Source organism: Echinops telfairi, unplaced genomic scaffold (genome assembly GCF_000313985.2).
Source record: "Echinops telfairi isolate 266 unplaced genomic scaffold, ASM31398v2 ScPeMD7_5;HRSCAF=22, whole genome shotgun sequence".
NCBI lineage: Eukaryota > Metazoa > Chordata > Mammalia > Afrosoricida > Tenrecidae > Echinops > Echinops telfairi.
In genome coordinates this window covers 10,546,630-10,558,477 of record NW_022103901.1, presented here as the reverse complement: position 1 = coordinate 10,558,477, position 11,848 = coordinate 10,546,630, and the positions used below count along the sequence as shown (strand labels likewise).

The following is an 11,848-nucleotide window of genomic DNA, read 5'->3' as shown; positions in this document are numbered from 1 at the left end:
GAGAGGTTACGGGGAATACGAGATAGGTAGATTTGTCCATGAAGCTAAAGTGCTTCCCACCCAAGGTGTGTTCATGAAGGCCTTAACCCCTACTTAGAGGGGTTTGCAGCTCACAGAGGACACACACCATCATGGTTATTCACGTCCAGGCGGGGCCGGAGGGTTGGAGGAGCTGGTAAGCACCAGGTGTGACGGCAACCCACAGGCCTGTGGCCCCAGCACGGGTAGGTGGAGGATGGGGCTCACCAGTATGCGTTTGCCCTTGATCAGGGTGATGGTGGTCTGGGGTAGGGTCACGTGGACTTTGCTCAGGCAGGAGACCCCTTCCTGTCCTTGTTCCTCATTCTTGACCGCCACCCTGAAGTACGGCTCTGGGTGGGGAGAGGGATGGAGAGAACCTGGGTGTCGTTCCACAAGCTCCTCTTTTGGGTGGTGGTGGTGGGGGGTGTTGTTGTCCACTGTGGGCAGGGCCCTTCACTTGGCACCGAGGGGATAAGGGGCCACAGAGAGGTGGCTCTGACCATTCCATAGTCGGGACAGAAATCGCACTCCAACTCCTAGGACAGCCTCTGAGCTGTCTATCTGTCTCCGCCTGGGGGCCCGGGCTATCCCGGGGCAGGAGCATGCTCTGTGCTCCCTCCCTGGTGTCTTGGACAGTCTCCACCATGATGGCAGGCACACCACAGTCCCTCAAAGGGGGCTTTGCCAAGGGAGCAGCAATGCAGAGAAGGGCATTGGACTGTGTTCTCCTCGTGGGTCTCTCTGGCCCTGAGGAAGTCCCTGTTGCTGGGTGGACCTCTTAGCCCTTACCTCCCAGGAGGCCAGGCCTCCATGAGGACCCGTCCTCACTCCCAACGGGTCCTGCCCTTGACTGTTGCCCGCAGGCCCCCGGAATCAGCCCTTCTGACCCCAGAGCTTCTGCCCCGGCCAAGGCAAGCCTACCTGTGGATTTTGTACAGGGATGGGTCAAGACATAGGTACATTTGCCCATGAAGTTAAAATGCCTCCCGTCGAAGGTAAGGTAATGGGGGTCTCCGTAGGTCAAGCAGGTGGCGGTGCCTGCCAATGGGAGAGAGCGGGAGACACGTGAAGCTGAGGCGGCCACCCCCTCAGAAGAGCCCCTCATTCTACCCCCTCCACCTTCCCCCCAACGACCCTCCCCAGTTCCTCTGATCAAGGGGAAGATGGGGATCCTGGTGTCATTGGAACGACAGGCCAGCAGGAGGGGCCTGGACGACACGGAGGGAGAGAGGGTCTTACCGTAGGGGTGGCATCCATACTGGCCGTCCTGCAGCCGGCACACCTTGTGTGTCCCACACTGAGTGGGCTGGCACTGCAGGCGGCTGCCCTGCAAGCAGCGGCATTGCTCGGTGCAGTTGGGGCTGAACCACTCGTCTCCAGGCTGGGGACAAGGATCCCGAGTCACACACTACAGTTCTTGGGGCACTTCCCCTTCTCCTCTGAAGAGAGAAGATGCTGTCTCACCTGGCTCACACTCTTCCCACGGTCTCCCAGGTCACCTTTCCCCACCACAGGGCACTCACACAGGCCGCTGTCTCCTCTGGGGGAGCCCGGGCAGCGGGGCAGTGGACAGGCACTGGGCCGTGACCCTCCAGGTCCACAGTTCCTCATCGGGAGGAAGACAGGACTCTCCAGTCCCATGAAGAGTGACCGGCTTGGAATCCCCCCGGGGCAGTTCTACCCTGTCCTACAGGGTCACTCTGAGTCAGCGCAGACTTGGCCGGTGGGCTTGGCTTGGTTCTCTCCTCTTGGAATGCTCTACCCTCCCGTCTTCCTAAACCAGCCCCCTCTGCGGTCACTTTCTTAGAAAGACATCCTTGACTAGGTCATCCTCCCAGCTCCGGTACCCTTCCTTTGGAGAGGCGTCCCCATGGCCGTTAGGTTTCTTTTCGTGAGGATCTGATTGGTAAGTATCCTGCGTAAGAGAACATGTCTGTCTCTGCATGTCATTTTGGCCTTAACACGTAGCACCGTGGCCTGCAGGGTGCCCTCACTCAATAAATACTCGCTGCATGGAAGACTTGGCCAAGATGCAATGAGTCCATCAGTGGGAGAGCATCGCAGAGGCAAGGACCGTGTGGCACGCCAGAGAATGGGCACTTACCGAGTGAACAAGTACATAAGTACGCAGTGCAGCGGGAAGCGACGGCTGATGCCGGTGGCTGTGACCCATCTTGGTGCCCAGGTTGTAGCGGGCACTAACCTAACACTGACGCAGACCCAGGAGAACAGTTAAAGAGGATGGGGGAGGAGGTGAGCCTGGCAAACCGAAGCTCTCAGAAGATCAGTGCCAAGAAAGGAGCCTCGGGTCGGAGAAGAGGCAGGTCTCGCTAACAAATGCTTCATGCGCCTTTAATGACCAGCTTGCATATGATAGTCACCGCAAGTTGCTCATACAAATGAACATTCATAAGTCATTGGTACATGTCAGAATCGAATTCCATCTGAACCACCATCTGATGGGCCAGGACATCCCAGTGTGCGGTTTGTTATAGACGGGACGATAGAAATAAATAAATAAAGATGAGAGGGGAGGGTCGCAGCTTAAATATAATTTTTTTTTTTAAAAATCCTCCAGATTCCTTCCCCATCGAATCTAAAGATCCGCCTGAGTGGCTTGGAACAAGGAGGGAAAGGAAAATTGATGTGGACCTGGGGTCTCTGATGACATACAAGTTCACTTCAAACATTAGAGAGAGAGAGAGAGAGAGAGAGAGGTGGAGATAGAATTTGAAAGTTAAGTGAATTTTCCCAAAGTCACTCGCAATATGAGTGCTGGAGCCGCAGGATTTGTGCCCAATGGCTGCTGCCGAGCTAACCGTCCAGTGTGGTGGCGGCCAGATACGCAGGACCATTGAGCTCATAAACTGTGACCAATCCCAGGGAGCTATCCCAAGGGTATAACAGGCACGGACCTCCTAGCTTTGCATGGGTTACCTGCTGAAACAATATGTGGAACTTCGTGCGCTCACGAAGATTCACTCACCTGTTCCTTTTGCACTTTTGAATGTGGTGACCAGGAAATGACAGACAGACGTGGGACTTGCATGCAACCTCTATCATTGTGACTTTCGCTGCATCTCCCCCGGGGGTGGTGGGGGGGTGGGGGGAGCCATCAATTAGGGGAGGTAACAACTCCACTCCTTTGGACCCATCAGGATTTCCCAGTTTCTTTGGGAGAAAAGTCTAAGGTTTGGGGGTGCCAGATTCTGTCCTGGAATGTGCCAGACGTGCCTCTCAAGTGTCTGGTCTCCTCTGTATACATGGGAGTCCCAGATTTTCCTCAGGATGAACATAGGGGAGTCCTTTATCACATGGTTGGTCTAACCCCTAATGAATCATTCAGGCACAGAGGTACAGAACTATGAGCCTCTAAGGACCACAGGACCCTGCTCCTTCTCCTCAGCCGATCCTCATGCCAGACCAAAGGGAGTACTCAACACACAGGGCTTGTATGAACAGAGAGGATCACCCCAAAACTCCTGTCGTGTAACTACGACCTTGGGCTTGAGCCCTGGCATCCCACTGACCCACTAGCGACTGCCCTCAGAGGATCCCGGGATCCCACGACCTTACCTTGTAGTAGTTGTTGTTGTAGAAGCAATGGCAGGAAGAGGCTGGGATGCAACTGGACGGACTAAACAGAAAGCCAGGATTGCAGACGCAGCCTGGTCTGCAGGGGAGCGGACAGGTGGGCTTCCGGTTCTCACAGGATGCAGGGCAGGCACAGGACTCGTAGTGGGCATCTGAGGGACAGGTCACTAAGGGGAAAGCACAGCTTCGGTCAACCCTCCACGCCACAACCTTCCTCAGACTCCTTTCCTGTCTTCTGGTCTACCCACAAACTCCAGTTCTTCTCTAAGAAGGAGACCTCCAGCAGCCAGCCACGGAAAGAAGGCAGCCTTCCTCCCTCGTTGGTGGTCATCTAAGATGTGGGAAACCGTGTGGCAGATCCTCAGGTAACTAAACCCAGATTGACCATACGGACCTGGCAATTCCGCTCTTTGCCGCATGCCCCCAAGAATGAAAAAGCGAGACTTCAAACAAGGGTTTGTTTGCTCCGATGTTTACTGCAGCATTATCCACAATAACCAAAAAATAAAGGGGGGAGGAGGAGAGCCTACATGTCCCATGAAGGGTTAAACCCAAACGTAGAACATCCGTGCCATGGACTCGTCATGAGCAGCGATGTCCTGATCCACGCGACCACCTGGATGCACCTGGAGAACATTATGCTGAGAGAAACAAGTCAGTCACGAGCATCAGATATTGTACGATCACAGTGAGGGAAGCATACAGGGGCCAGGGCTTATCTGTGGCCCCCAGGGATGGTGGGGGCGGGGGTGGGGGTGGGGAGAACTCATTGCTTAGGAGACATTGAGCTTCTATTAAGGACGATGGAAAAACTTGGGCGCAGCAGACAGCAATGGCCTAACAACAGGGTGAACACGACGAATCGGGCACGCAGAGACTGTAGGGAGGGCAAGTGGTCTGTTGCCTCGACACCCACCACAATCAAAGGAAGAAGAGCAGAGGAGGAATGGAGCACAGATGTACCCTGGAGACGGTGACACAGGTGAAGGAAGGCAGACCCAAACTGTGTCACTCCCAGGTGTGGTGGACCCCATTACCAAATCGGAAGTCCCAAGAATAAGCAAATCGATAGAGACAGAAAGTCCATTGGTGGGTATATTTTTTGCCAAAATCGTTTTGCAGAAGAAGAAGACAATGACATGAACTGCACTGAGTGCAAGACAAGAGAGAATGTTCCAAAGGGGACTGTGGTCCAGATGGGACAACTCTTCTTGATGGGGTCGAACCATCGAGTTGTCTGATATGTGGACGACGGACGTGCCAATAGAACTGGGGGTTTTTGGTGTGTTTTTCAAAAAGGCCCTCTTTCTCTTTGGCAAGGCAGCCTGAGCAGCCAACGCAGAGATGCATATCTTTGTGAAGACACCCCCCCCTCCCCAATTGAGGTTGAGCCCGGTGACGCCATTGAGAATGTCAAAGCTAAACTCCGAGACAAGGGGCCATCCCCCCACCCCCCCAGACCAGCAGCGTCTGATTTTTGCCGGAAAACAGCTGGAGGATGGCCGCGCGCTCTCGGCCGACAGCACCCAGAGAGCCCCCCCACCCTGCACTAGGTGCTGCGTCTGAGGGCCAGCTGGCCCAGACCAACTGCGACAAGATGAACTGTCCCAGGTGTTGTGCTCGCCGGCACCCCATCCCGAGCGGGTAACTGCTGCAGAAAGTGGGGCCACACCAACAACCTGCATCCCCCAAAGAACGTCAAATAAGGGCCCCTCTCTGCCAGCCCTCCTGCTCTTGCTGGTGGCGTTAGTTCTCCTGGGCCCAGTGGCCCTGGGCCCTCAATAAAGTCTTACTTTCATTGGCCTGAAGCAGTAAAAACAAAAAACAAAAACCAAACTCAGTTGGCCATGTCTTAGGGCTGAGGGAGGGTGGGTGGTGGTTCAGGGTGTGTGTGTGGGGGGTTGGATCGCCATTGACAAAGGAAGAGGTCAGCGGGGGGCGTGTCTCCAAGAACTCCTGGCCAGCGCCTGACCAGCGGGCCTTCTCACCCAGGGGCACCAGGGCACCTTCCACCAAAGGCTGTCACAATGTCTTCTAAAGCCTCCGTAGTCTGATCCATCTCTCCTCTAAGACTGCCATTTGTCTGCAGGACGTATCCCTTCCCCTAACACCCGTCTCCTGCTGTTTCATCCTTTCAGCTTTGGGTCCCAGGTTGCACCTCATACCTGGAGTAGGTCTAGGGGTCGCAGGGGTGCTGAGGGTACTTGGCGTTCCCATCGTCACCGTCAGCATGGCTTGCTCACTGGGTTTGGGTCCTAGGTTGAGGGACTCTGCCCTAAGGCTTGTGGGGGTGGGTTTCTCAGTAGAAGTAGTAGGCTTTTCAGTGGGGACTGTGGGTCTCTCAGTAGGGGTCGTGGGCTGTTGTGTGGGCACAGTGGGCTTCTCAGTGGGGGTGGTAGGTTTTTCTGTGGGGACAGTAGGTGCTTCCAGGGGGTGTGTGTTCTCAACAGGGAGAGTGGCCTCTTCATTGGGGATGATGAATTCTTGAATGGGGGCAGTGGGCTCTTCAGTGGAGAGGGTGGGTCTTTCTGTGGAGGCAGTACTTATTTGTGTAGAGACAGTGGTTTCTTGGGTGGGAGGGGTGGCTTTTACGGTGGTGGTGGTGGTGGTAGTGGTGGTGGTGGTCGTGGTGGTAGTGGTGGTCGTGGTGGTGGTGGTGGTGGTGGGCTTAGTGGGGGAGAAGGGTTGTTCCATGAGGTTGGGGGGGTTTCCAGTGGGGATCAGAGGCAGAGCAGGATTTTTCCTAGGAAGCGCTGCGGGGGTAAGTTCTGCAAAGGGAAAAGAAAACAAAAGAGGAAGCAGCAGCTCTGGAATTTGGTCAAACAATTATACTCCCCTCTTTCCTGCTGGCCACAGAAAAGTGGGTGAAGAGAGACATTGGTCAGTGTAAGACATGAAAAAATAATAATTTATAAGTGATCAGTGGTTCGTGAGGGAAGGAGGGTGGGAAAGGCAGGGAAAAAATGAGGAGCTGATACCAAGGGCTCAAGCAGAAAGAAAATGTTTTGAGAATGATGATGGCAACACATGCACAAATGTGCCTAACACCATGGATGTATGTGTGGATTGTGATAAGAGCTTTATGAACCCCCAATAAAATGATTCTTTTAAAACAAAGATGTACAACATCGAAAAAAATTTATACCACCCCTTCTTTTTTTTTTTTTTTTCTAAACATTTTATTAGGGGCTCATACAACTGTTATCGCAATCCATACACACATCAATTGTGTAAAGTGCATTTGTACATCATTCTCAAAACATTTTCTCTCCACTTAAGCCCCCACATTAGGTCCTCATTTTTCCCCTCCCTCCCCGCTTCCCCCTTCCTCATGAGCCCTTGATAGTTTATAAATTGGTATTTTGTCATATCTTGCCCTGTCCGACGTCTCCCTTCACTCACTTTTCGGTTGTCTGTCCCCAGGGAGGAGGTCACACACAGTTCCATGTAATCGGTTTACTGCCCCTTCTTTCACTCACATCTCCTCAGAGTGGCTAGGGCCGAGGATATAGAATTTACTCACCTCTATTCCTCTCCGCGTAACACACTGCTTTTGTTCACTCAACAAAAAGCTGATCCTAATACATGTCAGATATTGTGCCAGGCAAGGAACACAAACATCAGAGTGCATCAGAGAGATGGGGATCGCAGATCAAAGGTGTAAAGTCAGTTGACCCCCACCCCCTGGCTCCGATGCACACTGCACCTGATCTGATTTTCTTCCTTTTCTGTATTTTTGTTTTGTGTTGTGTTTGTTTGCTCGTATGAGGGCATCTTTCAGAGGTGTGATGCCACGGGAGGGTCCCCCTCTTGAAACTGTGCTCTATGTTTTTCAGGTTTTCGGTATATGAAACCCAGGATGGATGAATCTATAGGAACAGCAGGCAGAACAAGGGTTTGGGGGGAGGGCAAGGGTACAGTGGTATGGGAGGGGGGAGGCAAAAAGAGAGACGATGTCAAGGAGTCCAGGAAGAAAAAGAATGTTTGGAAACTGATTGTGGTAGCGACGGTGTGATTCTGCTTGACGTGACTGAACGATGGAATGATATGATCTATGTATGAACTCCCCATTGGTATATAAACTATCAAGATTAAAAAGACAAAACAAACACAGAAATAAATAGGATGCGAGCCCAGCCGTCAGGATCAGCCTTCACTAGGTGAAGGGTGAAGGGCCTAGCCACACTCAGGCCATCAAAGCCACACTCCATCCCACATTCTCAGGGGGTCAGGGGAGAGGTGGAGGTGGGCCGTCGCTAGAACGAGAATGTCAAAGGTCAGACGGGGACACAGAGTCGGCGCTGGAAAAATCTGGGCCACGAGAAGGCTTCCCTTCTAAACGAGTCCAGGTCATCTGGAGGGCCTGCATCTCACCTGAACAGGCTCCGTAGTTGATCATGATGAAACCCACGGCCACATCGATCGCCTCCAGGATCAGCTGAAGGGCACCGGGGGGAGAGAAAGACGAGAGACGTCAGGACGGATGGACGGATGCATGGCACCTCGGTGATTGCTGGGCCTGGTCCTCGCCTCGTTCTGGGCTCAACCGACCAGTCCAGAAATCCTCCTCCATCACACGGAGCAGCCCACCTCTCCCACGCTCCCTTTCCCACATTCCGTCTTCTCCGTCGTCGCAGTGGCGTGTCCGTCCCCCACCCTTTCTTCACGCCACACACTCTCCCGTGGGCTCGCCTGAATGGGTTGCTGATGGCCCAACGGGACGGCAATGGTGATGGATGCCTGCTGCCACAGAGGGCTCTGGAACCCCAAGCGGCTCCAAATGGAGGTCGCCTGACCCCGCAGCGTCCTCAGCAGGAAATTGAGCATCGTGTCCTCCCCGCCGCCATACATGTGGTAGGCAAACTCCATGCAGACCGTCTCCACGGCACAGAAGAACCTGCTGGCCAGTTGGACGGGATGGCTTTTCAGCGAGCGCTTGTCCTCGTTGGTCTTGAGGTAGATGAAGTGAAGACCCTCTGGACAGAAGGAAGGAATGGGCGGGATGAGGCAGAGACCCCGGCAGGAGGCTCTTGCTGCTGGAGAGACGCCTGGATTTCAGCATGGTGGTCGGCACAACCGCGGGCCCATGTTCCTCCGCCCACTTTCATGGTGGAGGTTGAAAATGAGATGGTGGATTTTTGGAAACCTTGGCCTTCACCAAGTGGGGTGCCTGGCGTTGCGGGGAGTGGCTTCTCATGGATTCCCCAACCATGAGAAGCCTCTGTCTGCCTCTACCCAAGTCCTGGCCATGCGGGCCTTTCCCCCTCAGTGTCCTTTCCCATGGACGGGTCTGTACCACCTACACCTTTCTCTCCCCCGCCTCGTCTGGCACCAGTCATGCCCATCCAGCCCCATCGTCCGGAGCACAGCCGGTGACGGGTTGGCTTGAAGGGTCTCCACACGCCTCACCTCTGCGGGGGGAACCTCCAGAGGGCTCTATGGCATGGGCCGCAGCCGTGTTTCTACTTCCCCGGGTCCAGTGTCCGCCTTCCTTCGAGACCTGGACCCAGTCACAGAAGGGATGGGCATCCTCTTCAAAGTCACACTGAGGGAGGTACTCTGGGGGATCCAATGAGAGACTTGAGAAATGTTGACCAGGCTCCTCCCCACCTCACCTCCAAGTCAGATTCCCAGGCTTCCCGAGAGCCTGCTCTCACCCCTGCAGGGTGCGATGCTGACGGCGTCCACCGCCACCGCTGGGTCGGGGACAGCGCCAAACAGGCCCACGATGAGGAACTGCAGAGGGAGGGAGGGCGGGACCAGTGTGAGCATCCAGTCCAAACCCACAAGCCCCTGGCCTGACAGCTCCATCCAGGGACCCGGGCACCCTGCTGCTCCCCAGGCCCAGGCCCCCCCGTTCATTTCTACACTGGGAGTGTCTACTGGGGACCGGACAATCCATCCCTGGCTTCCCTGTACCTGTATCTGCCCCTCGTTTGTGTAGTTCACAGACGCGGGCTGCCAGCTGGGTCCAGGCTGTCCTAAGAAGAGGATGTCCTTCTGGATGCTCCCTGCAATGTAACGAAGCAGGGGAGAGGCATGCGCTTCAGGAGCCGGCGAAATGACTTCAAGCCTATCCTCAGGAGGATGCGTATCCCTCTCCAAATGCTAGCGCACCCTTCGCACTCCATCTCTTGGACTCTTTCTTCTAGTTTGCAGAATCGAGTGGTCCCCTGTCTCCCAATTCCAATCCCGAAAAAGACGTCTCCCCCGTATTCCCGATTCCCGGGGTGCCCCGTGTCTCTCCCTGAAGCCGACCTTGGCAGCAGGTAGTGTAGAGTCTGTGAGCGAGTGCCCCACACTGACCCATGAGCGCTGCCTTGACGATGAGGGTCGCCCCGGCACTCCGGCCACGAAGGGTATATTGGAAGGAGAGGCCCAGGCAGCCCGAGGACTGGCTCAGTGGGCTCACGAGAGTCGCTTTCTGACCTGCGTTCGCATCCTTGGGGTCCAGGAGCATGTAGGAGCCACCTGAGAAGGAAGAGAGTCAGGGCAAGGTAGGGGTGCCTGAAGTTGGGGGGGGGTGGCAACAGGGACAGAGGTGTGTGTGTAGGGGGGGCGGTTCCTGGTCCTGAGGGACCCAAACAACTGCCCAGAGTCAGTAGCTCCGAGCGCCGACACCCGCCTCCCGGGTGGACTGATTTCAACCCTCCCAGAAGTGCTTGGCTGAGCTGGGGAAGGATTCCGTGCTGCCCAGTTGATTCCAACTCATAGTGACCGCCTAGGACAGAGGAAGACGGCCCTTGTGGGTTTCCAAGGCTAGAATTCTTTACAGGCGCAGAAAGCCTCCTCTTTCTCCCTCAGAGAGGCTGCTGGCTTCCAGCTGCTGGCCTTGTGCTCAGCAGGCCGATGTGTAACCCACTATTCCACCAGGGCTTCTTGGGTTCTAGACACTGCCGCGTCAAAACGCAGCAGCCTAGAAGGCGCCCGTCCTTTGTCCTCTAACACGTTAGGCTCCCTAGATTCGTAGACTCTCCCTTTTCTTGCCCCACTTGGCAGAGCCAGGTCCTCCACTGGCATGAGTAAGGCCCTGTGGTGTGCTTCAAAGCCAGCATCTGGTCACGCAAGCTTCCTGCTCTCCAGTCACGCCCTGTGCGCCTATCCTTCCATGCAGGCAGCCGATGCACCTGAGCCTGGCTCCACAGGCTACTGGTAGCCAGAGCTAAAGTCTCAGCGACCACTGGCACATGGGGGACACCCCATCTCTGCACCACCCCAACACTCCAGCTGTAGGGGCAGGAAGATAGGTCGGGGACGGGACAGGGAAGCAGAGAGGTAAAAGAGGGAGATGGCAGAAATTGGAAGGCAGAGAAGGCAGAGTAAACAATGGGAAACTTGGGATGGTGGTGGCAGGGCATGGGAAAGGAAAGCTTTCTACTTCTGGAAAACTCACAGCCTCAGAAACCCACAGGGACCGTTCTGACTTGCTCGATGGGGTTGCTATGAGTGGGATTGCTTCCATGACAGTGGGTTTTGGGGGGGCCAGGTTGAGTCTGCCGTGGGCGGCATGGGAGTGTCTGCTGTCTAGTGTTGGCTGAAAGCGGTTGGAGGCTGCCTCCTCCAGGCTGTCCTGAGAGGTGCTGTTGGTCCACTGGAAGCCCTGAACTGAAGGTCAGAGCACAGGGGCATGGGCTTTACTTACTGCCGGGCCTGGAGAAGTCATCCAAAGGCCCTGCGTTCGGGTCCCCTGAGGACCCCGTCTTCTGGACCCATTTGGCCCCCGTGGGGGAGGGAATCCAGCTCCAGCCACAGAGGTCATTTGGAGTGTCGAAGTTGCAGGTCTTCATCTCACAGGCTAAGGGTGAAGAGAGGGGGGTGGGCTTGGCTCAGGAGAGTCTCCTCCCCAGGCTTGCCATCCTGAGTTCTGAGCAGAGTCCCGTTGTGAGCCCCGTGAGCCTTTCCCCGCAGGTTCCACCTCCCTGTCCACTGCGGGAGTCCTGGAGCCCCTGACCTAAGCCCCTCAACCTCAGTTTCCTCATCTGTGAAGTGGGCTAGCAGTGCCCACCTCACGGTACTGGCTCCTTTCTCCCAGCTTTAAGGGGTTTCCATCCCTGGAACTGCCTCCCTCTAACCTCTCACTCCAGTTGTAGAATGTTTTTCTGAATAAATGGATGAATGGGTGGATGAGTGGGTGAGTGGATGAGTGGATGGATGGATGGATGGATGGATGGATGGATGGATGGGTGGGTGGATGAGTGCATGGATGGATGGATGGATGGATGGATGGATGAAT

At 55.2% G+C, this 11,848-nt stretch overlaps 1 protein-coding gene across 1 annotated transcript in view; it reads right to left on the bottom strand.

Annotated features, from left to right (window-relative positions):
• ZAN (zonadhesin) overlaps positions 1-11,848 on the bottom strand; it is a 42,486-nt gene that overhangs the window by 27,426 nt on the left and 3,212 nt on the right. Inside the window, 12 exon segments of the mRNA XM_045284606.1 lie at positions 247-371; positions 943-1,059; positions 1,261-1,402; positions 3,598-3,782; positions 5,781-6,383; positions 7,990-8,053; positions 8,206-8,591; positions 9,025-9,174; positions 9,273-9,351; positions 9,535-9,626; positions 9,922-10,086; positions 11,258-11,410. Of these exon segments, the coding sequence (XP_045140541.1) occupies positions 247-371; positions 943-1,059; positions 1,261-1,402; positions 3,598-3,782; positions 5,781-6,383; positions 7,990-8,053; positions 8,206-8,591; positions 9,025-9,174; positions 9,273-9,351; positions 9,535-9,626; positions 9,922-10,086; positions 11,258-11,410 (2,261 nt within the window).